This window comes from Parambassis ranga, chromosome 18 (assembly GCF_900634625.1).
Source record: "Parambassis ranga chromosome 18, fParRan2.1, whole genome shotgun sequence".
Taxonomy (NCBI): domain Eukaryota; kingdom Metazoa; phylum Chordata; class Actinopteri; family Ambassidae; genus Parambassis; species Parambassis ranga.
This window is the reverse complement of record NC_041038.1, coordinates 9,647,800-9,674,448: the sequence shown is the minus strand read 5'-3', so window position 1 is coordinate 9,674,448 and position 26,649 is coordinate 9,647,800. Positions and strand designations below refer to the sequence as shown.

Here is a 26,649-nt window from a genome sequence, read left to right as displayed (position 1 = left end):
AAAAGGGAAAAAAAATCTCCTCTGTGTTTGACCAGCAAGAACTGCTGCAGGGTTGGCATGTGTCATAAATTACAATAATAGAAGATCATTAAAATAAAACAGTGGCACCCATGTTTTCTACTCTCGGAGGCAGTTTCATGATTTGTATTTGTTAAAACACGATTACGTTTAATCAATTTCATTACAGTGAAAAATAAGATGGGGTCAGAAGGGGCTCGGGTTTCCAAAACTTGTGGAGAGGGGAGAATATATCCCGGAATATACAGCGGACATGCCAACCAACGAGCGGCACGGCTAAATAATCACTCGTTTATCTTTAATAACTAAGAATGTATTCTAATGAGTGTAAATATGAATTATTATAAAGCTGCATCAACATTTTAAATGAGAAAAATAGCCTGAAAATATGTGAGGAGGGAAGAGAAAGAGTCCCAATGACCACAGGAAGTGATTCACAAACAGCTGTGTGTGTGTGATTTAACATCAGGGTGAAACAACTGTAAAATTGCTGCTACTGTTGTTTTCATGGCTGCACACAGAAAGAGAGACAAAGAGAGAGAGAGAGACCTGTTTTTGACATCTCAGTGTGGAAACTCTTCAGTGATGGAATCACAGCATAATGCAGCAAATGAATAAATGCACATTAAGTGCACTTTACAGCAGATGCACAGGCTATAAGGCAGAGTTTCTATTATCCAGCGACGATACACATTCACATTACATTTCAGATTGGTTTTGTCCACTTTCAGCGGTAATCTTGCCGACAGGATTATTGTACTTTCAGGATTTTTTTTTTTCAAACAGTTAACATGGAGCCTATGCAAATGAGCCATTTGTTAAAGAAAAAGGCTGCGCCTGTGCATACGTGTGTCCACATCTGTGCAGTTTGTGTTGATATGAAATGTGCCTGAGGTGTAATGAGTTCATTTTAAGAACCAACGACAATATCTTATCATAATTTAAGGTGTTATGACACACACACATATATATGCACAATTGATCTATACATGCATATTGAATATATAGATCCATTGTACATAAAACAATGGAAAACAGACAGCAATGATTTGGTTGTGTAGGAAAATTATGATGCCTTCTGGTCAAAGGCAGTAGTTCGTTTATAATGGAATTTAGTTACATGAATATGTTTCTGAGTAAGTTAATACTTAATAAATAGAACGAGTAAATTCATGTTAAATATGTTTAAAATATTTATGGTTTGAAGTTTGATCAGAGTGAGACATCTCTGGTACAAACCAAACAACAATCTTTGTTGTTTTTGTGTGTTTGGCAACGTGAGCGCTCGTACCTTGAACCTATCTTTGACGTACTTTCTCCAGCAATGTTGAGAAAAAGTGCTTGACTAAAATAAGGGAGAAAACGGCTAAAAGTGCCTGTGTCTTGGGAACATTTTTCTAATAACACTGTTCATCAAAGATTTTCAGTAAAACCAAGAAAAGCAAGCCTTGTCTGGAGACCTTCGTTTAGTTTGTTCGTGTACGTGGTGTGAGGACAGCACAAGAATAGTCCTTTACCTGGTTGGAGGTTTGAGCTTTTTCTTCAGGCCCAGGTAACATTTCACGCTCCTCAGTTGAACTGTTTTCTCTGCTTTGGTGCTCTGCAGGAATAAAAAAAAAGGTTAATATTTTAGATGAATAAATTATCTTTATCACAACACACCAATCAGTTTGAAGAGCTGCCAACACACCTCCTTTTCTAACCAACAAAGTAGAAGAGGACAAAATGAAGCGAATCACAATTATAGCTCGTCTCTGACACCTACACATCACAACCCGCAGCCCGCGTTCCCGTGTTTCATCCAACATAATTTGCACTAAATACAGACCTGGCAATAATTGCAGAGGCCATGGAATATCAATTAAATTCCTGTAACACTTCTAATTTCCTGTGCATTTACGCAGTAATTAGCTGCATTCTTGTGCAACCTGATACTTAAAAAAAGCTTTCAGCAAAAGTAACTCCGCCCCCCCCCCCCCCCCCCCCCCCCCCCCTAACACCACCACCACCTCCACCCCCCCAACTCGACTGCCAGAATTATTGCACCGCTATCAATTATTAACACTTTATTTTTTTGTTCACGAATTCCACATTACAACTGCAGATATGTGGTGAGAAGAAGCGCCCTCCAGGGAGCTCAGTCCTGCTGGTCCTCTCTGATTTGAAAAAAAAGATTGGGAAGTCCACTTTTATTTTCTTCCGTAATTTCAATACTTGGAACTTTGAAACCAACCAACATGTCTCCTAGGCCTAGTATATGTTCCATTCTAACACATTTTGGTATTCCTAAGATGCTTCATGACCTTTTTAGGTCCTTCTGTGTTGACACAGTGACAGCAGATTAGGTAAAAACAAAACTTACTTTTATGTCTTTGTAGAGCAGCAGCTTCTCTGCACACAGCGTAACATACTTGTCCTGGAACTTGTGCCCTGACAGCAGTTTGGAGGATCCATCACTGAACTTCAGACAGTCGCCCTTTGTGACCTGCTTTTGGTCTGATGCAAAAGATTAAACTGTTTTAAACACACAACCACAAACAGCTGAGCTTCGCTGGAACTTTGTATCACTTATTTTACTGACAAATTTAACTTCTCACTTGAAGTTATTTTAAGCAAACAGCAGCTGGCATGCTATTTTAGACACATCTTAATAACATTTACTTTATGCTAACTAACAGCCACTTCATTAGTTTTAGCCAAAACAATGATATTGTAACTTTTCCTTAGCGAATGTGTCTGAACAGCAGTTCATGGAGAAGGTTGAAGCAAGGCGTCTGGACTTGTAGAGTTTTCTTGAAGAAGTTTCGCTGCTCATCCAAGCAGCTTCATCAGTTCTTAACTGTTTGGTGGGGAAAAATGGTTTATATGTGGTGGAGGACCTCAGTGGGTGGGTCTCAGACTTGGATGAGCAGTGAAACTGCGAATTGGTGATTAAAGGGTTAAAATCCTGGGGGAAAATGATTTTTTCACTACTATTGAGCAGAACTGAAGTTAATTAAAAGGTCTATGCAAAAAAAATTCAAAAACATATTTATCTGATATATTTTTAAAACCGTTAAAGTTAGGGGACGTTTTTGTCCCGAACAACACATAAGGGTAGTGTTTGCGAACAGTGCATGAGGGTTAAGGCAGTATTTCTTGTTGTGACCGTTGCAGTCACATGTTGACAATGGCTGTACAGTGAAGCTGCTGTGAAGAGGTGAAGGCACAGAGTGCTTTGGACATAAGAAACATCCAGGTACACAGAGGAGGAGAGAAAAGGTGTAACTACGGAGACATTTATCACTGAGTGTGAGAAACCGATTCATCAGCTCAGCTTGTGAGCGGATGTTCAAACAACAACACATTCCTCAGACGAAGGAACCAAGTGAAATATATAAATGTGGCTATGATGTAAGTAATAAGACGAATAAACAACACTCTCTTCGCGGATTTGTACACTCACCTTTCTTATCAGCTGCTTTTTGTGCACCAGGAAATTTCTTTATAATAAGAAAAGCAGAGCTGGGGCAGTCCAAGGTGCTCCACTCCAAAACCTGCTCCAGAATCTTCTCACTGTGGTGCAATGGCCGCTCTGTTAGGACAGAAAAGACTGCGGGTCAGGCAGACAAAACAAAGCCGCGCTGCCCTCTGATTGCGTTTCGAATTAAAAATGCATGAAAGAAAAGCTCATATCATAAAAAACCATGAGTAATTCTACTTAACCGAATAACAAAATGATGTTGTTGTTCACCCCATTTTCATCACAGAACAGTTTAATTTATCTACAGCGTATCAGGACGTGATTATAAAAACACACTCATGTGCAAAATAGACCTATTATCTCTTCCTAATTGGCGAACAGGGTACATGCTATCAGCCAAAATAAAAAAAAAGCAGATAATTTGTGTACCACCACCCCTGCTCCGATGCCTCCATCTCAACACTCCCCCTGTTTTTCATAACCGAAGGAGGTAAAAGGAGCCACAGCAGCATAACTTATTCATAATGGTGGGCTTATCTCCTCTCTGGAATCTCTGCAGACCCAGACCGTGGAATTAGTTCCTCATTTCCCCAACAAATATTAGCTCCCCCCCCTTTTCTGCCTATTGTCCTCGATAACAGTGTTTATCTGTAGCTATCCTCCAAAATGGCTAATTAACGCACCTTCCCTCCCTTCCTTTATGGTTTTACGAGCAAAACCTGTCACGCTACCCCGCCTTCCAAATGGCTTGACTGTTTACTCTTCAACAGACGTATTGTTTTGGCACAAAAAATATGCTGAACCGACAGCAAATGTATTCAGTATTCAACAACACACCGTCATTTTTTTTTAAGGGAGGAGGAGGACGCCGTGTCCTCTGTAACTTTTTGTAAAGAGAAAAACAAATGGTGAGAGCGAGGTGTAAACTCTCAGTGAACTGATGAGAAGTGAGCACGGGGGGGACGGCCAGCTAAGCAACTTTTTTTTTTTTGCGACAAAGCTCAACTTTGACTTCCCCTTGCTCGCTCCTTCCCGCTGCACAGCGATCAAATGCGGGAGTGTGTGTGTGTGTGTGAAGCTTGAGGTGTCACTGGTGCATATTAATGCGAGACGAGGAGGGTCAGCTCTCCGGGTTGATCATGCAAAAAAAAAGAAAAAAAGATGAAGGTAATTCATGACATATGATGGCAAAGATGATTAATTAATGTGCATATCATCAAACTGACGACGCTCGGCTAATTTCTGCAGTGTGCCGCCACGTTTCGCAGATGCTGGTTCATTAGAGACAGGGAGCATAATCCCCTTACATGGGAGGATGTGTGAACTTTTGCATATGCTCTGAATGAAAATAGCATCATAAATGTAAAATGATACGACACTAATTGGATGAATACAGTTGAATGCTTTGTCACGTGTTGGTCCAGATTTAAATGCAACAAGTGTTCAATGATTAAAACTCCAGAAAGCCATGAATGCATCATCATAAAGATCAGTACAGCCAGCACTTCAATTAAAACAATAAATGACTTCTTGACCCTTTCATTTAACAAATAAGGAAGAATTGAGTTGTTACCAAAGACGCTTTTGTACTTGATTAAAATAAGATGCCTGTTTAATTTCTTCAAATGGATTCTAAGAAGTGCTAATTATTTAAGAGGGTTATTGTGCAAGCTTGAATTATCCTTGGTGAAAAAAAAAACCACATGTTGCCTTTTACAAGAAATTTCAGCATTGATTAATGTGCACTGAAACAGCAGGGACTGACTATAATTTATAGTAAAAGCAATTAGACTTCAAGCACACACTGCTGGGGACAAAAAAAAAGCCCATTTACAAATTTTTGCACAAAGCGTGAGATCAGGGCGCAACACAAAGGGCGTGTATATTAAAGACCTGTAAGACACACATAAATAAGCCTTTGGCCATAAATTTACATGCTTAAATGATGCTGAGACCTTTTGTTTGTTTATGTTGTTTGTTTACACGTGCCAAAAAGCGCAGTTTCTCAAATGGCCACTTGAGGGTGGCTACAAAAGTGAGTCATTCCCTAGAAGACCTCTGTGGTAGAACTTCATAACAGAAAAAAAAAACATGTTCATGGCTGGAAACAAAGAGCTGTGTGTCATTTCAGGGGCATTTCATGGCCGTCCATTTGTCAAACATGAGGATCTGACCTATAGAGGATGTCCTAATAGAGCAACTATTAGCATACAATCTTTGGACAGAGAGGGTCACCAAGTGTGCACCTGTTAGATGCTTTTAGATGTGACACAATCGGCCCTCAGATGCTGCATCGACGCAATAAAATAAAGAAAGAAAGAAAGAAAAGACAGATTTTTTTGTTACTTGCTCTAAACTAGTGATTTTTTATTTTTATATTCTTTATATTCTAATTTAATCTTTCTAATATAGCAAAACAAATGCAACAGTGTCAATTGGGAAAGTCTCAGCTTTCATTTGGCGCCTTGTTCATTTGTGTGACTTGAAGTATCAGAGAGCTAGCAATAACCATGTGGCAAGTGGGTCGACTTTGATATGAGAGTTTGATTTTGATGATCGATAATTGATTTGCATGGTGTTGGAGTTATGTCTGATGTGTGTAAATATGGCCTATATATGCTTGTAGTAGAGTTTCTTCTGTTTAATTTGATATGCAATGTGATTGTTTTTTTTTACATGGTTAGTGCAGTGTTACATGGTTTTTACTGTTGGGTGCCTGCAAAAGCCCCCAAAAATGTGGGCTGTTGGGTTGAATTGAGTTGGTTCATTTTAGGAGATAACCATGGATCCCGTTCTCTGCAGGAAGTGTATAGATTTGAACGATGTGATGAATTCAAAGTCCTGCTTACCCAGCTCTCCATTTTCAATGACTTCAAAGGTGGTCCAGAAGTCGTCAGCGCTGAAGGCAATGTTCCTCATACTCAGCGTGGCTTCTACTAGCTCCATGGGTCGCATACTGGGAGACACCTAACGCAAAAAAGCGAGAAACAAAGTGAGCACAACCAGAGCATACGCTCTGTGGATCAATATCACTACCTTCAACCATTTTGACAAGCCATTCCGTATTTAACACAGATCTCGATGTGCACCTATTCTTTGTTAAGTCATGTAAATGTGCTACTCTCCTTCTTCACATAGTGAAAATAGAAAAGTCAAACTGTGCAGCTGAGCGCTCTTCTTTAACCCTATCCCCATCCTGCTGCTGCCCGACCTGTGAAAAACAGCCTGTAACCTAGCTCGGCCTGCGTGCTTTGTAAAATGCAATTACTCACACAATTAAATCAGACATTTCTTTGATTAGTTTGCTTTCGATCTATTTCAGTGGTGTTAATCCCATCAGATTAAACCACGGATGTCTCGGCCCCATTCTATCAACCTCTCCACCTCTCACTCTACCCACCCTGCTTCACCTTACAACCAGGGCCTGTGGGGGAAGCAGGTGCACACACACACACACACACACACCTGCAGAGGGTACAGTAAAACACACACACACACACGCCTGCAGAGGGTACATTAAAACACACACACACACACACGCCTGCAGAGGGTACATTAAAACACACACACACACACCTTGATTAAACAGCATTTCTCTGGCTCTTTCTTTTCCAGGTACACCTCAAAGATCAGGTCCCCCGCTGGATAGAACTAGAGACAGACAAATAAAGAAGAAGAAAAAAAAACACATGATCACTTGCAGCAACTGGAATATTTTTTTTCTGTATTTCTGCTCCAGCGTGGCCTGAATCTAAACGGAGAGAAGTAAGAAAACCAAAGGTCAGGTTTTTTTTCTCTGTGGAGCTGGAAGCAAACGGAACCCTGGTAGCGATAATAGAATGCAAACCCTGGCTAAATAAAGAGAAAGCGTGTGAGACAGAAACACTCTGAAAAAGGTGGGAGTGTCGGGTGAATGTTTCACCTACACCAGCACTGTAATGCCATCTTCAGGTGTTAACTTCAAGTGTGCTGTCAGTTTAAAAATGTTTGGAAGACAACAAAGATGTCAAGAGTGGGGTGGCGATGGTGCCTTCACAGACACTTTTATATTTTAGGAATCTGGTCTAAGTAAATATCTACCACACAACAGAAAAATCCACGTCTGGTTCCTATTGTAGAAACCACTCACTGTTTGTATGTTAATGGTTAAAGGTTCAACAACGGCATTTAACGAAAAATTAACTGAAATATCAGCTATGATGGGAAGTCAATCACATGTAATACCATGTTGTACCACAAGGTGTACAACGTGAATGAAGCTAAGATCTCAGGGCTCACACTGGTTGGTTGTTGGATGATTTCTACTGTATGTTCTTGACTAGGGATGTCCCGATCAGATTTATTTTTTTTGCCCTCGAGTCCGAGTCATTTGATTTTGAGTATAGTAGCCGATACTGAGTCCCGATCCGATACCGTTAGGTATTTACAGTGGCAGGTCACTTATTGCGATCATTTGTGCACTCTTGGCTGTGCTGTCCTGCACCTTCGTGCTGCCACGGGGCATTTTTTCTCTCCTCTTCAACCCTATTACCTGTTATTGCTTTTGCAAAAAAGCAAAACTGTGCACAAAAAACCTGTGAAAAAAAGTGACAATCACACCCCTAAACCACAAACCAGAGTCATTGATAGCCCTAATACATATATATCCGATTCCGATCGAGTCTGAAACCACGCAATCGGGCCCGATTTCTGATCATGTGATCGGATCTGGACATTCCTAGTTCAAACTGTCTGGTTTTAACACTGCAAAAAAAAACGTAACCTAAGAAACACAAACATCATTGAACAAAACAAAAGGCTTTTTTTTTCAACTTTTTGCATGTTAAATGTTTAGACATTAATCTTAGAGGGGCAGTTTATCCAAAAGTTAAATGTATTGTTGTAGTTTTCAGGGCTGTATATCTATCCGAGTACCATTTTTTCCATTAAATTGTAGAAAATGCAAAAATTGCCAAGAACTTGTCACTTCTTGAACTTTGAACAGATCCGAGCTCGGGCATTCCTTGCTTCCATTCCAAATGCTAATTTTATCTGAACTTCAGTTTGATGCAGCTCCAAACTTCACACTAAGATATGAGAGGGCATTTTAGGATTAACAGTAGAACACACAAGAAAATAATTGCTTTGGTCATTTTTAAACATGTGCAGAGAACAGATGGTTAATGCAGAGTTTTTTTTTTTTTAACTTAATTTGACCAATGAAAAATTCTGCCTGCACTCAAGAGGTCAAATTCTCATTTTTACTTAACCAAAAAAACACCATTCTCTGTTAAGGGAAGGTGTGAAAATGTATATTTGTGTTTTTAAAGTGGTGCTATGGCACTGACCCAACAATCTGTCCTTAGAAAATGAACAACTAAAGTGAGCATGAAACAGTGTCTTTTCCCTCAGCGATCTAGAAGTGACAGTAACTTTTTCATTGTCATTTAAATGTGCAGGTGAACTGAGGTCCATTATTGGTTTGAGCTGGAAGAACTATCGCATGATAAAGAGGGAGGAAGCCACTTCTGACTCCCGAGCCCTAAAAAGACATGGAAATTACAGTCATTCAAACCAATGGAGTGAAAGCTGTAATTGTGAAAATGTCATACACAGCTATGGGGGCCTTTCTTTTGCTTTGCTCTTTACACTTTTCTTCCAACCCCTTCATTGTCATGTGATGCAGGAGGAGCAGGCACGTTACAAACATCGACACACTTTGTCAGAGAAAAGAAGATTTTTTCTATATTTTCCATTGCTTTTGTGTGTTTTGGCTGTAAACATGAGGCACGACATTACCTTACACCTCATTATATTGCTGATTTACTTCCTCCATAAGTATGGCCATCCTCTCCACTCACAGGATGCCTTCTCGCCATTCTCCATGTTTAAAAGACGAGGTCAGAACCTTCACCTGTCGGGCTCAAGCCCTCTGAGACACTGAGCTTCCTGCAAATGTCAAAAGCACATGTTTCCTTGGTATTCGAGTGCAAACCCAGGAGCCCTTTGTTCAGTGAAGCCTTCATTATGTGCTTTAACTTTTGCCCAGGCTGAATGGTTCAATCTTCTCATCTGGAATTGATGGACATGTCAGTGCGATGGCCGACTGTTCTGCTACATGTTAAAAAATGGACGGATCACCATGGAATTTTGTCCACTGCTGATACTTTTGGTCAATGACGTTCCCATTAACATCAATGGAACATAAATTGTAGCACTAATCAACATACAGTACTATGCTAAGATGAACACTGTATGCCAAAGTACAACTTCAATGAGAAAAGAGAAACTCATCAAGTATTGATCTTTGGTCAGCCCACCGAGTGGCTATTATAAGGGCCTAATATGCTATCACCTATTCTGGTCAGACACATACAGATTACACAGATTTCAAAGGTGTTGCATTGCTTGTGGAAGTGCAAGCTGAGATCTGTCACCATGGTAACCCAGAAAAAAAAATGTTTTTTCCTAAACTGAACTGACAATTTTTGTTTTGCCTAAACCTAGCCAAAGCACTGTGAGCAATAAAAGTAAATGGAAAAAAAGCAGCAAACAGCAGACACACAGGATCCAAACCTAAGTGAAGAAAAAAGTGTTGCACAAAAATCTCACACATTTTAACTCAAAGTTGCCTAACAAAGTAAATCTTAGCAGACTGAAGTGCTGTTTTACATGACAGCTTACATAAACCTGTGGCACACACCGCATAAATAAACTGCATGCATACATAACTGAAGCGACAGCAGCCTTTATAAAGGGGCTGGAAATTACATTCTCTACCATTTTTTAAATATATTTCTAGAAGTTAAGAGCTACTAGAAGTCAGCTTTTGGACATTTTGAGTTTACAGCTCAGTAGTCTTCTCTTTGTGCTCCCTGCAGCCATGGTGCCACAAAATGAGATGATCAATGTAACATTAAATGACTTTAAGCAATCTTATAGTTGTTCCTTCAACAGAAGAGATGCGTAATTACACTTAAATTATGAAGACTGTTAAGAACGTTCATGTTTTTAAACCTTAAAATTCACATTCAAAAGCCGAATGTCATCCCCCGTTTTCACCTCAGACAGCTTTATAATAGACTTTCCACTGAGTAACCCCTCATGCCCGACAGCAGCAGTCATGTTCTGAAACCCCACGGAGAAGGTGGAGAGGAGAAAAGAAGAGGAAGGCGGGGGTAGAGAGGAGCGTAAACAACTTATTTCAGATTTCAACAACACCAAGCGCCATGTGATTTCATTTTTTTTTTTTTTTACCCCCCCAGTTATCTGAACCAAATGTTTTTCTCGGCTGAGTCATCCAGGCATAAAGTACCTGCCGTAAAGGTTAACAGGAACAAAGCCCTCTTTTCCCTCACCCGCCTGTTTCTGCCTCCTCCACCTCCCCTCCACCTTTATTTCTGCCAGAAAAACAGGAAACCTGTTCAAATGAGAGTCCCTGATGCATGCAGGCAAATCAATGCACACATACACACACACACACATACACACACTGGTGATTTCCAATTGTGGGTCGACTTACTGTTGTGTCCTTCTTGTCGTTCCAGCGAGTGATGAAACTGTTCTCTCTCTCCATCTGTTGCACCTGGTCTTCATTGACCTGTTGGAAACATCACAAAAAAACACAATCCAAACTCAGCCACTGAAAAACTTTCTGATCAACTTCCTTAGATAGAAATCGTGCAGCCATTTTTAATAAGAGCAGATTAAACCAGGAGGAAAGGTATCACGTGCAGACGGGAGAAGTGGGTCGTTCAGCAGTCACTTCTAAAAAGTCATTTCAAAAGAGAAAGTTGGCTGTGAGTGTCTGACACAGCTCAGCATCGTGTGAATACTCCTTTCTTTCACAAAGCTCTGTGTGGGAAATGACATTTTTTTGTTCCAGCTTTTCTTTTTTTTTAACATCATTATCATTTTCAGAGAACAATTTGCTTTGTTAGACTTATACGAATGGCAGAGAAGATTGTGGGGAGGAAGGAAAAAAAAAAAAAAACTCACAACACACATGGTGTGTGTGTTTAGGCCTGATAATGGGGCCCCGTCGACGACATCCGGCACAGAACTGGCGCTTTAATTAGCGAGACGTCTCACTCGCTTTATGTCGCAGCGCGAGTGTATTCACTACTATTGGGCTCATGATTGGTTGAGCTAAATGGCTATTTGTCATGCGAATGATGGCGTCCCGAACCGATTTGGAGTCAATGCTCCTCCTTTTAACGTCAGAACAAGAGGGATCCAGGCATTCCGCTGGGAATTAGCAGTCACTCCGGCACTGCGTATCCCCATAAAGCCAGGCAGCTCTCCAAGGGTAACACTGATCCCCTGCACCCCCTACTCACCCATCCACACATCAGCAAAGTCAAGCCTGTTGTGGAGATTTGGCAACAACAATTTTGCTCCCCAGATGGTTGCAATAAGTATAAATAAAGTCATGCTAGTGTAGATATGCAATAATATGGTAACATCTGGAAGTTTCTGTTGTTGTCTGGAGTGATTCAATATACAGTACACCCCATACTGTTCTTCCAAGGACCAGCAGGAACAAGTAAGTATTATAAATTCTGAATAGCTGTATACATTACAGAGTGAGTTAAAATTTAAAAATACATCCTTTAAAAGGGGCATTCCGCTAATTTTACACATAAAGTCCAGTTTATTCATCCAGAGGATTTAGTGCAGTTATGTTGACTTAATACATGACCTTTAATCACAGCTAAAATTAGTTAGACAGCAACAACAACAACACACACATTAAATGAGACAGCTCAGTCTTGAGGAATAAATCTAATTTTCTTTTTCCACTTATATATTTCTATATCACTGCTTCCTGCACACATATAAGAACAGCCTGGCCTTGTTCCGCCTTGAGCCAGAGATGTCCAAGATTCCAGTCTTACTTTTTTTGTTGTTCTGGGTGACCTGTTTTTAATATGATCTGCTGTTTTCTGGAGGTGTGTGCAGTTGGCAAAGACACACTGAATGGAAATAATACCAAACATACCAACACTTATTTTGTTTACTTCTCTTACTTAACGCAGTTTGTGTGTTTATGCGATAAAAAAAAAAAAAGACTGTTATCTACTTTATGGCAGGAGTAACCGAGATTAATGCAACTCTGTCACAATCAAGACAAAAAAGCAGAATAAATGAAGAGTTTGACTCACACTGAAGAGTGCAATGTAGTTGCTGATTAGGTCGTGGACCACGCTAATTTCCTGCGGAGTTGGTCCTTGAGTCTGGAAGAAGCAGGAGGAGAAGACGGAGGCCAGTTTTTCACTTGTCATGAGGTTTAGGTGAGAACACTGCTGAATCCTGCAACAAAAATAAAAAGCATAACCATCCCCACACTCTCATATATACTTAACAAGTGTGCACACTAACAAAAATGTGAGGCCTTGGTTCATTTAAACAGTTGGATTTGTCTCATTTATTAACGGGCTACAATTTATAACTAGACACTTCCACAAAAGAAAAAGGTGAAAGAACTCAGAATTCAACACCATCAGTAAATAACTAGCTGAGAATAAAAGCAGGCAAAGACAGCACCACTTCAACTGTATGTCGGCTCATTGCCTGAATTTCTATTAATGAGAGCCACACGTTTTGCACTTTATATCAAACAAATACGACCAGCGACTTCACGTCTACATCAAGCTGAAAATAGGCGCTACATAAATTAAATGATAATGCTTTGTACAGATACAAAGTACACACATACACACAGTGCTCTAAGAAGAGTAAACACATGTGCTGTTTATTGACACTATGTTCTGGTATCTTCAGAATGCTTTAACATTGACCTTTATCTAGTACAAACTATAAATGTGTCTGCAGTGTGAGCCAGTGTGTGTGTGTTCGTACCTGTACAGATGCTGCAGCAGGGCTTTGAGAGTTGACCTGTTTATCTTGGGTAAACTCTCGATGAAGGTGGAGTACTTCTTCACTCTCTGCTGCTTGTCTTTCGTATCTGAAACAAATTCACATAAAAAATGAGAAATATATATTTAAATATAACTTTATACTTAAAATAAATAAAATAAATGAGTATGCACTCCGTTTAAACTTGATTTATACAATTGGTATATATGATCCACAGATATAGATGAGCTCTATGTATCACTGCTGCAATGATGAAGTTTGAATGAAGCCACAGTTTGGTAGAACCAAGCGGCAACATCCAGAGCTGAGGCATGAAGCCAACTCACTCATTTCAGTCATAGCAGGAAATTACACATAACTGTGGGTGTGACGGCTTTTGAGTGACAGACAGGTGTTGTGTTACAGCGTGAGCTTCCCGCTCTGGCAGCTGCGCACTGCCTTAGCTCCACTGCTGCTCCACCTCTGCCATGATGGCAATGGTCGAGAGACATGAGGGTTAAATTGTGTTCGGTCAGGCCTTAGCTCAGTTTGTATCATCAGGTGTCTTAATTACAGTTCCAATGTATTTGCTTTATTCAACAGGTTGTGGATTAGACTGCGTCCTTGGCTAAGGGTGAAGACAAGATGCTGCATTTGAAGACTTCAGGTCCTGCCTTTACAGACAGACAGCTCATTGACATCTCACATACCCAGAGCCGACACCCAGTATGGATAGAGCTCCTTGGTCAGCAGCGCGTCCTCCACCTCGGATAAGAAGCTCTTCAACGTGTCCGTTATGTCCTCGAGGTTGTGCTCCTTCTTCCTCAGCTTCACATTACGGGCGTCACAGGCGAACTTCTCCACCAGGAGAGCCACTCGACCAGGATCCCCGGGCCTCTGGTAGACTCCCTCCTGACACAGACCTGGGTGGGTTGGGATGAATAACGTAAACAGGCTGGAGATGGCTATACAATCAGTCCAGTTGTGTGAATTACCATTACATAAGCACATTTGAATCTAAAGTACAGGTGGTATAAAATTGCCAGTGCAAGGTATATTAACCTTCTGTTCTTTTTCCACAGTTAACTTTTTATTCCAGTCCCTCATTACAGTGCAACACTACTTATCATGAACATGTAGAGTCCCCACTTCTCCATTTATCATGCATTACTGAGGCAACAGACACTGTAATTTAGACTTTGTGTGCATATGTGTGTGTGTTTTGGATGGAGCAATCCGACAGTAACAGCACAGGGAAAAAAAGTTTCTCCATTTCTAAAAATATGGGGAATAAAAAAGAAAGAGAGAGAGAGAGAGATAGGATAATGCCACAGCTTTATGCCAGACGACATTAGAAAGCATGAAATTCTCATCACAACGCAGCCGTACTGGATGAATCAGCTCCTCAAGGGGAAATCGTAATAATAGTCACGCAGAAGTTATTTTCTCAAACTTTTTTTCTTCCTTTCCTGCAGATAAATATAATAAAAACTCACCGTACTGAGTGACAAAGGCGATGCAGCTGTCGACTATAATGGGAACACCGTTTTTAGTCAGCTGTTGGTCGCTGAGCGCTTTGCTGTCTGTGCCAGCGGCCAGTGTGATGGCAGAGTACCACAGTGTAAAGTCCATCTTGTTGAAGCCATGGATATAAACTGTTCTAAAAACACAGAGGGAGAAAAAAAGGGTCAATATTAATGAACAATGCCACAACGTATTTTCCACTAACAATATGTTTGAGATCTAAAGTGCATATATTTTTGGAATGGCCCTGCAAAGTCATTAAATAAACAACCAAGCAAGATTAAAAGAATCCAAAAGCACTTCTAAAGAACACACATCTATAAACAACCGCCGCTTTCCCACGAGGTTTGATCAAAAAACACACAAGCGAACTGCAATTAATGAGTAAGCACAAAGTCTGGATGCATTTCTCTAAAAGGTAGCCTAAAACTGTAAGCTTGTGCCACTTGCTCATTGCTCCACTCTCACACAAGCAGGCTTTAATTACCTTGGATGGTTTACAGTAGGTGAAGTGCATTTTTTGGACTTAACAAGACAAAAGGAACAGTCAAAACTAACAGTCCTGCATAATGCATAGCATGGCTGTATCACAAATATGTTGCCAATTAGCACACCTTTTTTTTTTATTTTCATACCTTCCACACTCCACCATCAGCAGGACTTGGAGCTTATCCTCACCCTCGGTTTGCGTAGACACAGCTGGGAAGGGACAAATTGAACAAAAGTGTTGAAAAAAATGCAGATGACAAAATCTAAAAGAGCAACTCATTCTGCGCTAATGCGAAGTAATGTGATGGGGACGGTTTAGATCTGACATTTGCGGTTGTCAGAAGAAAAACTTTTTTTTTTCTCTCCCCCTCCAGAAGTTGATGCATTCATTACCCCTCACTGAAAGGTCTCCATTCTCTTAACTTTCAAGTCAATCAAACAGCACACAGCACAATATGTCTAGACACATCAGACGAGTCTTTTCTATATATGTGCAAACATACAATAGAGAGGAAAGCCAGAAAACAGTAAAGTAGTAGAAAAGGCCAAATCCATTTCAATGGAGGTAATAGCTTTTACTTGTTGTCTCAAATAGGAGAGGGAAGTGCTGCATAAGCACTGGTGCCATTTGTCACTAAGCTTTACATAAATGCAGCTTAGACTGGCTACACACTGGAGGACTGTGGCTGTGTCCAAAAGCACTGTCTAATAACTAAATATGGCCTTCGCCTTTTTCAAGTGCTGTCTGATGTGTAGTGAGAATGTTTAGATCCCATTTAGTGCCCTCAGTGTATCCCACAATGGATGATGAAAAGCTGTGTCCAACCAATGTAGTTTATTTAGCACATTTTATTTGCTACAGCAGTGACCATTGACAGTAAAAACTATGGACAGAGCTTCTGTGATGTCACCCACTTGTTTCTGAAGAGCCGTTTTAAGGCTCGGTGGGAGGCTCCGGGACGCTCTGACCACCGCCATGTTGGCAGCATCACAGTCCGCCAACACTCCAAATACGGACAAAGAGGAAGGGCACGAGCGGAGTTGAGGAGGTCGGGCGATCGTTGAAGCAGGAAACTCGCGCTGTGATACGGCAACTGCCTGTCACTCAAGCGGCAACGCCCATGATTACGTGAAATTATGGGCGTAATAGTCCAAATATAATAAAAACAAGTGATTTCTTGAGTTCAAATTCACCCCCCGTACAAGTGATACTAAAACAACCTATCATTTAAGACCAGAATGGTTTTTGGTACCAGGCTGTAAACATTTCTGCTGTGAAGTCGGCCATTTTAACATGGGAGTCTATGGGAAATGACTCGCTTCTGGAGCCAGCCCCCAGTGGTTGCAGCATGAACTACAAGTTTTGACACTTCCGCATGGGCTTCAAGTCTGAGCCCCGAAGGTTGCCACTTGGCAGTGACGTAATTAAGGCCCCGTTCACACTGGGGAAAAAATGTGGCTTAAGCAGGATTTGGCCGCATCCAGATCAATCCAGATGTGTTTTTTTCCGAGTGTGAACACCTCCAATCCAGCTGAATCCAGTTTGATTTCAAGCCGGCTAGATCCACCCTCGAGAGGTGAATTTAGCAGGATTGGCTCAAATGTGGCTCAGGTGTGAACGCAAATGTGGCTAGCGAATCCGGCTTGCCACATTATTAGCCATATTACGAGGCGCCACCTAGTGGTTTGGAGAACAGCAAACACGCTGGATGAAGCCGGATTGAGTGTGGACACAACTGTGTGCTAGCCAGATTTGAAAATAGGTCTGAACGCATCCAGCTTAAAGGCTGTCTGGGCTCAATCCTACTCTAGCTGGAATGCCTTTCTCCAGTGTGAACGGGGCCTAACACCAACAAAGGTAGTGTCCTAAAATGTCCTTCCAATGAGTTCACTGTATGCTGGCCTACACTGAACTCCCCATATGGGGAGTAGGGGGAAGGAAGTGAGTGAGTGACACAGCCCTTATGAGATTTGTGCCCTAATGATCAGATGGAGGTGGCCCAATGCAAGGTGTGGAGTTAATGCAATATTTTCAATTGAGTTGGAGCGTCCTGGTTTGACCCCAGATGTGGCAAAACCATGAAACATTACCAACAAGATGCTGTCTTGAATTCACAGCTCACAAACATGGCTGCAACAAAAAACACACTATACTATCGTCTCAGCCAGGATTTCAAATATTTTTATCTTGCTGCAAGGGGCTGACAACTGACAACCCTGAAGTCCCATCTGATGTCCTTTTTGGAATCACAATAGGGAATGGTGGTCTCACGGTCTGGGATGAACCATCAGGATTATAATGTTTATAATCCTACGTCTGCCGTCTCCCATGTTTTTAAAAAATCTGTCAATGTTATGAAAAATCCTTTAGTGTGTATCCAGCTTAAACAACACTGCACTGTGCGCAGAACATAGTTACCAACATTCTTCATCTGAACAATCAATCTGAATAAGTGTGAAAGATACAAAAACACTGGGCTCAGGGACTCAAAAGCTCTGCCATAATCTCTTCTGGGGCTTCAAACAGCTGCTTGGATCATGGCAACAATCGCACACAACACAGAGAAAGTACAAAAAAAAAAAAAGATATGAGGCTCTGCACAAATCTCCTAGCAACAACATCTGGCACTTTTATCACACTCAAGCACAGGCAGTGTTCAAATAGTGAAAGGAAGGATAAAAAAATAAAACATAGAAACCAGAAGCAAGACTTCACCTTAATAAACTGTTGATTTTCAGAGACTGACTGAGACATGAACAACGCAACAATAATGAGTGAGTAGTCAGTGATAACAAGCTTCTACAGTGTACACACGGCACTCATCTTTATGCTAAGCTACCATATTTACCCCAGTCTGTATGCAAACAGCATACAGTAGCATGCAAAAAAGTTTTAAAGGCGTAGACATGACATGCAAAATGTCACCAAAATTGCGTGCTATTTACACACAACTCCATGATAACAGGTTAATTTTAAAGACGAGTATTAGAGTTTTTGACCTGCATGTTATCATGACATTGTGTGTAAACAGCGCCCCCTTTTGGTCACATTTTACATGTTATATCCATTGACAGTAAAAACAATGGACATAGCTTCCGTGACATCTCTTGTTTGTTTCTGATGAGCCATTTTGAGGCTCGGTGGGAGGCTCCGGGATGCTCCGACCGCCGCCATGTTGGCAGCGTCACGTCTGCCAAAACTCCAAATATGGACAAAAAGGGGGAGCACAAGCAGAGTTTAGGGGGGGGCGGGTGATCATGAAAGCAGGAAACTCGCGCTGTGATACACCGCCTGTCACTCAAAGCGGCAACGGCCATAATTAAGAGTAAAGTCTGTGAGTTATAAAATGAGTGAGTTATAAAAAAAACATTAGAAGAGAACCTATCATCTGAGACCAGAGTGTTTTTTTGTACCAGGCTGTAAAAATGTTCATTTCTGCTGTGAAGTCGGCCATTTTAACATGGGAGTCTATGGGAAATGACTCGCTTCTGGAGCCAGCCCCCAGTGGTTGCAGCGTGAACTACACATTTTGAGACTTCCGCATGGGCTTCAAGTCTGAGCCCCGAAGGTTGCTGCTTGATTATATCTGAGCTTTTTGAGATTTGTGCATACATAGGGCCAGCTGGGTTTAACACTAAATGGCATAAAATCATTTGTAATTGGCATTACGCTCACATTGCATCCAAGAATGTGTGCTATTACACATAATTACCAACAGCACGGGAGCTGTACCCCTCTGATACCAGTCTTTAGCTGCGGTAATCATATTTAACCATACTATTATAACAGTACGCAAAATTCATAGGCATAAACTACGCTTATATTTACATGCAATTTTTATAACAATCTAACAAATCCTAAGCTTAACTGTTTGTCATAGCATGTCACTTAAGGCTGTAAAATAACACACAAAAGAAGAACGCACACATGTTGCTTTGCCTCTGTGCCGTTCCTGAGATACTGCATTTATTAGAAAGAAGCAGACAGACACAGCTGTTGCTAAAAATGTAAACTGGAGCATGTGTGGACAGTTTGCCTCCTATGTGCTGTATATCTTCAATGGGTAACTTCACAAAGATCACATTACAGAGAAAACTATACTTTTGTTTAATTTCCTTTACCGAATCATCATAAAAACACTGATTGGCACAAGTTAGAGAGACAATTCTTCTATAAGCCTTTGTATACTGAGCTAAACAGCAAAAACTATTAATCCCCAAAAGTCTCGTTTGAATAATTTGCTGTTTTATTTCCATTGGCAGATTTTCAAGGGCGCAGTATTTCATTCTGATCCAAACAACATGAAGAAAGCGGAGAACTTCAGAGGCCGATATTGACTTGAGAGAGGTTTATTAACAGTTTTATCAGGTAGATGCAAAACACTTGTCATAGTCGTTTGAACAAACACACAGCAATCCTCTTTCATCCATCTTAAAGCTCAGTAGGACTTTTTTAATTACTTAATATGTTTGTGTGATAAGGAACTAAATCTGCGGCCTTGTTCTTCCCATAATTTGTATGAGCTTCCAGGGAGAGGTTTTCATGATGTTTTTCTTCTTAAAATTAGACTTCTCAGTGCATTTTTTTGAGAAGTATTATGTGTTAACCTCGCATTGGGCTATTACCGGCCCATCTCTGCAAGGTCCTGGGTATAATTACCCAATAAACAAAAAAAGGAAAATCTACTGATGGATGTGTTCCAGTCATGCTAGATGGATGGTGCAGGTGCAGGATTGTTTTTTATTATTATTTTTATAATTTAGTGGATGGTTTCATGAGTAACACAGCCCGCTGCTTAGCTTTGTGATGATGTATTTTTTCCTTGTATTATTTATTATTAGTGGGAGTTTGTTTCTGTGAAACATTAGTAAAGGCTAAATCCTGCATTGTTTACATCCACATTAATAAGCAACGTTTTTCAAGATTAGCTTAAATGAGTGTGTTCTATAAAAATGCACATCCTACACCCCAGTAGTTGACCGTAAACACGTTTATTTCTACCTGCCTGGTGTCCAATACAATCCTGTTTATCACACCATGTACACACTATCCTCCTTTTGGAGAAGAGAAATTTGTGCCAACAGTAATTACAGGAAATATGAATTTATCCAGATTTGGCAGTCACTTATCGTATAACAGAATGTGGATTATCAGTGTCAGTTCTTGCTCTTTCTTCATGTGTTAACTATGATTGCTACACTGTATCTTGAATTTGGCTTTAAAGGAACCTCAGACTGGACCCACTGCTAAATATGCTGGACTGCAGGCTTCTTCCTGATGCCTATCTTAATTTTTAGATGATTGAGCAGGGCAACAGGATTAACTTTTTTTCCCCATTTAGCCCACTGCCCTGAGAGAAATCCACTGAGAAAATTGCACAGAATGAGTTTAAAGTTAATGTGCTTATCTTGTTTGAAAACCTTTCATTTCAGAAAGTTCTGGGTGGGAAAGGCTGATTTGTGCCCTGTGACAGGTTAATGATTATCCAGCTCTATCTGTCACTTTCCTCTCATTTTACTTTAGTTCTAGTTATTTGTGCAGCAGATATCTTGACACAAGACATCACAAAAAGATCAATCTCCTCTCAAGTACACAGCTGAGCCCCTGGGAAGCCATTTTGAGAGGCACTCTCACTCTTTGGGAATAGGATTCTTTTAGTTGTTTTTTTTGTGTGTGAATTTATCAAGTTATATAACGCTTTTCAAAAACAAAGTTAGAAAGTGTTTCGGAGCCAAAAGAAGTGCAGACTGATCTATTGACAAAGATGCATAAACTATTCCTGAACGATAAGCTCTTAGTCATAGGGTGGATCGGAAAAGAGAATGAATGACAGAGGAGGCAATTAAGAGTAAAATGCCAAAGATTATAGCCTGTTACTTTATCTCCTGCAAGAAAACCATTGAGTACATGAGAACTGTGACAGCCTGAGGCCCTGAAACCAGGAAACAGACGTCATCAATGAACTCCTGGTGCAGTTTGAAGTGGAGCATGTTGGAAACATGTAGTGATTTTAATTGAAAAAAAAAAAAAAGTGTATTTATTTAATCCCTCGCTGCTACACAGGAGCACCTTTCATGTGGCGGTGTCACTGTAGAGAAAATAACAGTTAATCCCATGTCACACACTGTGAATCCTAAAGGGATCCTTTCAGAGCTCCAGAACCTTCCATCCCCCTGACAAAACACAGACCCTTCTGGCGCTAACGGCTCCCCGGCTGTGACAAATATGGTTTGAGAGAGCCGGGGAATAAAAAAATGAACGCCGCCGCTGCAGTTCTTTATCCCGCCCCAGGTGAGAAGATGGGGCGGCACTTTGCGCGATTTGATCCATGTCGAGGTTTAAGTGGATTAAAAAGATCCATTGATTCTCTCCCCCTCTTTCTGTTCGCACATCGCACTGGCGCAATCAATTGAAATGTCACAAAATCTTTATTATCTGCCAAAGTGAACTTTTGAGCCTTCCACCCAGACTGGCAGCTTCTCCCACTGTCCTTTAAATAACTCCCGTTTGCCAGTAATGTGGAGATATTGGCAAAAAACTCATGTTAGTGGGCTGTGGAGACAGTACAACCCTGACACACTCATACTGTGAGTATTACTCTTTCCAGAATCATGTTTTCATAGCAGATTTGGGAGAACCGAATCCCATTCGGGCTTGACGATCCCTCATCAATACGTTGGCTTTTACCGCCCTCTATTTAAAAGAGCATCTCCTCGAACAGAGACGGCACCATGATGTCTGGTAATGGAGGACCATGCTAAGAGCAGAGATGTGTAATGGTGTGAGAAGCTGTAATGTCTCCTGACACCGGTCGCATCCTCCAACATCATTAAGAGGTTATAAACGCAGGCGGTAAGAGGCTGTTATGGATTGGTGGTTTTTTAGGGAAATTACAGGGAGTATATGAAAATGTGAAAGATTTTGTAGCTACAAATCTCAGTGCAGAGTAACTGCAAATGACCATTGGCTCTATGGAAAAACATATATGGTTAAATTGGGCTTATAGATAATAAAATTCGAATTGATCGCCTATTCAAGGCTCAATAGAAGCTATTTAAATGATTTTTGAACAGGTACACTGAGGTAATTTACAGAACTACGGATGCTGATAATACAATTTACCATGCAAGTATAAAATAGCATTGCTAGTCTTTGCTGTTTTGAGCAAATTTGAGCGGCAGAACAGATGATACCCCTTGGCGGAGTGGTTAAACACCCTCTGCTATCCAGTCGTCTTGATTTCAAACTCTTGGATACAACATGGCCTGGATGAATGAGAGTCTGTACAGACACTCTTTGTAACAATCAACCACCGCCAGGCCGAGTAAGAAAGAGAATATGCGGCTTACTGAGCTCCTGGAGCTGTTTGAGCTGGAGGACTTCCTCTTCTCCCCCCTCTTCTCCGGAGCTGTAGTGCAGTGCAGAGCCTTCCAGCATGAACCAGCCTATCCTCCAGTAGTACAGGTCGTGGCCCTCTTTGTAGTGAAGTTTTCCAATCAGATCGCAGTCTCTCTGCACCAGTCCTTCCACTTTGGATGGGACGAAGCACTGCGGGTAAACAAAAAGAGAGCGGCCTTGAAAACCTTTAGAAATTACAATGTGGAACTTTTTTTTCCTTTTTAAAAACAGAAATACAGAGGTCCATAAGGTGTGTGGTACAGATGGAGAGACATATGGGCCGATGCAGCTATACCTCCCACTGTCTATGACTGGCCTGCCTGGGAATAAGAAGATAAAACAAGGAAGGGAGGACATATTTATGTAGGGTGTTATTACAAGATCCTGTTAGCATGTGGGGGGACCAGATAGCAAGACCACTCGTCTTCCTGAAAGAAGAGCACATAGGCAGCGGCAGGGCTCCCTGAGGACAGTGTGTGCGCTGCAGAGTGAATGAACAAGTGTGAGACAGCGTGTGCTGTGCTTCTGCAGCACATTCACACTCCTTTAAGTAACTTTAAGTAGAAAGCAAACTTAGAAAAGAAACACTGAAAATGTGTGTGTGTGTGTGTGTGTGTGTGTGGACTCATGTGCAAAGTGTGTCACCTTTGTTAAAGCCTGGATCCAGTCATGCTGCGTTTCCTGTGTTTCAGCACCGACAATCAGCACTCGCTCTCTCTGCAGGTACAGCTCCACGGTGAACACAGCCCTGCCACACACACAGACGGACACACACACACACACACACACACACACACACAGTTTATCATTAGATATCTAGGATGGCGGAAGTCGTCCTGACAAACTCATACACAGAGGAAACAGGAAAAGAAGCACTGAGACCAAACTGCTGTTGCTTTCTCTGTGATTTTGCAGGTTTTTGACCTCTGGGATATAAAATCATCGCATCAGCATTTTGTCCTCCTGGACATTTGTATGAAATGTTGTCAAAATACTACATTTGCTCTTTTACTATGGCTGACCAACAAAATCTAATCCTTTACATCTTCTTAGTGTGAAGATGCTCATAAAAATGTGACACGTGGACACCATGACTTTGACATTGAGCCATTGACTGCCAAATTAATCCTGAAGTCCGAGTGTATATTACACAACAACTCAGCCATTTAAATGTGTTCAGTAATAAATGTGTAATATTCCATTACGAATAATGTTATTAGGTTTGTACAGAGTCCCGAACTAATGTGTTTTGAGAAGAAAAACCACCTCACTAGAGGTGTCCGTGCTCAATTGCTGTATGTAGTGCCACCTTGTGGACACAGAAGATTTGCCGCCTTAATAGAGTAACGTTAAGTTTGGTAAAGATTCCCATGTTCAGAAGCTTTGACGCCACCTTACCATATGATATGGCAGCTGCTAATTACTGGAGATTCGAGCTGACTTAATCACCAGATCGTAATAAAGCAAGTTGGACATACGAGTGGTTGTCCACTACCTGAGAGCATGCTACCATGCTACATGCTCGATTCATCCTCGGGCAAGACACTTTACCCTAAGTTGCCGCCTGCGTGTGCCCCCACACACACTGGTGTGTGAATGTGAGTGTGCTTGTGTGTGCATAAGGGTAAATGTGAAGTAGTATAAAGCGCTTCGAGTGCCTTTGAGTAGGTAGAAAAGTGCTATATAAGTACAGACCATTTACCATTTATTTATAGTCAATATATTACTTCCAACCACTGACCTTTAGCTGATGCCACACAGATGTATATGCACCCAAAATTCTGTGTTAGATAATTCAGATTAATTTTGAAAGGCGAACATTCCCATAAGACCTTTCCACAGATAATAATGGAACCACTTTAAAAAGGTTTTCCTCTTCATTTTATTGCAAATATACTATCATTCAATTTTTTTCTTTCTTTGTACAAGTAAACAGTATCAATGCCAAGAGCTTGCTTTGCATGTAATGCACCTCTCACCTGAAATTATATGTGTGCGTGGGGTTATGTACATATTTAACAAATAATCCTTGGGAGCATAAAAAAGGAGCATGCATACAGTCATTCATCCACACACACTGAGACACAGACTCACAGGTAAAACCCAGGCTGTCGGAAGCAAAAAGGCAGCTATTAATCTTTGTTGGTCTTTCTCGTCCTCCACCCCCCACGCCTCTCTCAGCAAAGGCACACAGGTCAGAGTATCACTACCTTAATGGTCTGCACACACAGCCGAGCTGTAGCCCCCTGTTCCGTCTGAACGCTACAGCGAGGCAGGCTCTAAATGCTACAGCGATGGGTGTTTAAGGTGGCGTGTCACGGGAGGTCACTGCAGCGCCGAGTCGCTCTCTTCTCGCGCGTGTCAGGGGAACAGGTGAGACATGGGTGTTTGTGTGCCCTCGCGTGACCCTCCCGTACTTTCTTCACGCTAGCAGGTGTGCAGGCGCTTGTTAGAAGGGGTCCCAGTGGGAGAGCAAGGGAGAGAGCCGGCGGAGATGTGCGTTGCTGTGCCGGGCAAATGCTATCGTAAAGAAAAGGACATTTCTTCTTTCTTTTTTGCTCTTATTTAATTTTTAAAAGTGTAGGTGCACACAGGAAACCAGATTTATTCAAAGAACTCTGGTGATTTGTGACATGAATTTTCAGGGCCGAAAACCTACCTACTGTAGGGCTTCTATACCTGATCAGTTCATCCTTAAGTCTAAACATTGCTTATAGACTGATGGATGATCCAAAAACATGAGAGATGTTAAAAAGTACAAACCATCAATGGACAGGGATAAACCAAAGCCAAGGCTGATCCATGGCTGCCACATTTGTGCACACAAAACTTAAGAGAAGAGACACAATTACATGCTATCTTCCAATAACCAGACAGCGAGGCACCCCTGCTGACTGGGTGAAAAGATTGCTTGGATGGGGAGAAAGAGTGCAGCAGAGTTCAGCATGAAGATGTGCAAAAGAAAAAAAAAAGAAAGAATCAGAATTGTTGACAACGTACAGACATGTTTCCGTGCGGAGATGCCTGCTGCACCAGATTCACCTGTGGTTTAAACACTGAGCTATCTATATGTGCTCCTGTAGCTTTTTATTTTCTGCTTTTTGTGCTTTTCTGAAAAAGTTTTTAATTCCCAATCTCACTGACAAAGTCAGCTTCTGATCCCTTGTAAACATCTTTTATAAACTCTGTCTATTGTGAGAGAGAAGGACAGAGCAGTGCGAAAAGCAGCAAAAAAGAAATGAAAGATTTTATTTTAGTGGAATCTAAAAGTCAGAGTTGTCGAAACGCGCAGATGAGTCCAAAAATTGCAGACGTATCTTTCCACCGACATCCTCAGGAGTGGCTTTGTAATAATCATACAACTTTTCTAAACGTATGTTTTGGAGCCTGCGCTGTAATTCACCGTGTCCTCTGCCACGAATGAAATTACCCAAATGTGCTGTGTTTAATGGAAACGACACCTACGGCCTCCTGTAGAGCGGTGATAGGCTGCTGGTGGGAGTGTGTCATCTGCATACATTAATATTCATGAGCGGCAGACAGTCAAGAGGTGAGACGTCCCCGCTCTCTCTCGGTGCGCGCTGGGAAACGCTGGAAGTTAGCAGAAGTGAGAGGGAGTGAGTTTAATCTAGTGAAACTCTCGGCCATTAGGAGCGTTAGAAATAATAGCCTTTTCCAGAGGTGACGCTGTGACCTGTAACTGTAAATGTATGTGCCGCACTAAAACTCCTGCACACACACACACACACACACGCTCTAACTTGGCTATGAGTGTGTGAAGTTGATTAGAGAGGTCATAGTTTCAGCTGGCCAGATGTGTTTCTAATGGCTGTATAAATAATATTTACAAATAAAAGCATTGTCCCCTCTTCATAACATCTGCTGCTATCATTAAGGACTTGGCTTATGCTTTAATCAT

The 26,649-nt window shown here is 41.3% G+C and overlaps 1 protein-coding gene across 5 annotated transcripts in view; it reads right to left on the bottom strand.

The window, feature by feature from the left end:
• arap2 (ArfGAP with RhoGAP domain, ankyrin repeat and PH domain 2) overlaps window positions 1-26,649 on the bottom strand; it is a 106,623-nt gene that overhangs the window by 6,039 nt on the left and 73,935 nt on the right. For all 5 annotated transcript variants that reach the window (XM_028428758.1, XM_028428760.1, XM_028428759.1 and 2 more), the window contains 13 exons: window positions 23,376-23,478; window positions 22,682-22,880; window positions 15,478-15,541; window positions 14,815-14,978; window positions 14,029-14,241; window positions 13,322-13,427; window positions 12,625-12,772; window positions 10,983-11,060; window positions 7,058-7,132; window positions 6,331-6,448; window positions 3,464-3,592; window positions 2,381-2,514; window positions 1,536-1,618 (listed from right to left, as the gene is read on the bottom strand). In XM_028428758.1, coding sequence (XP_028284559.1) covers window positions 1,536-1,618; window positions 2,381-2,514; window positions 3,464-3,592; window positions 6,331-6,448; window positions 7,058-7,132; window positions 10,983-11,060; window positions 12,625-12,772; window positions 13,322-13,427; window positions 14,029-14,241; window positions 14,815-14,978; window positions 15,478-15,541; window positions 22,682-22,880; window positions 23,376-23,478 — 1,614 coding nt within the window. The remainder of the gene's footprint in view (window positions 1-1,535; window positions 1,619-2,380; window positions 2,515-3,463; window positions 3,593-6,330; window positions 6,449-7,057; window positions 7,133-10,982; window positions 11,061-12,624; window positions 12,773-13,321; window positions 13,428-14,028; window positions 14,242-14,814; window positions 14,979-15,477; window positions 15,542-22,681; window positions 22,881-23,375; window positions 23,479-26,649) is intronic.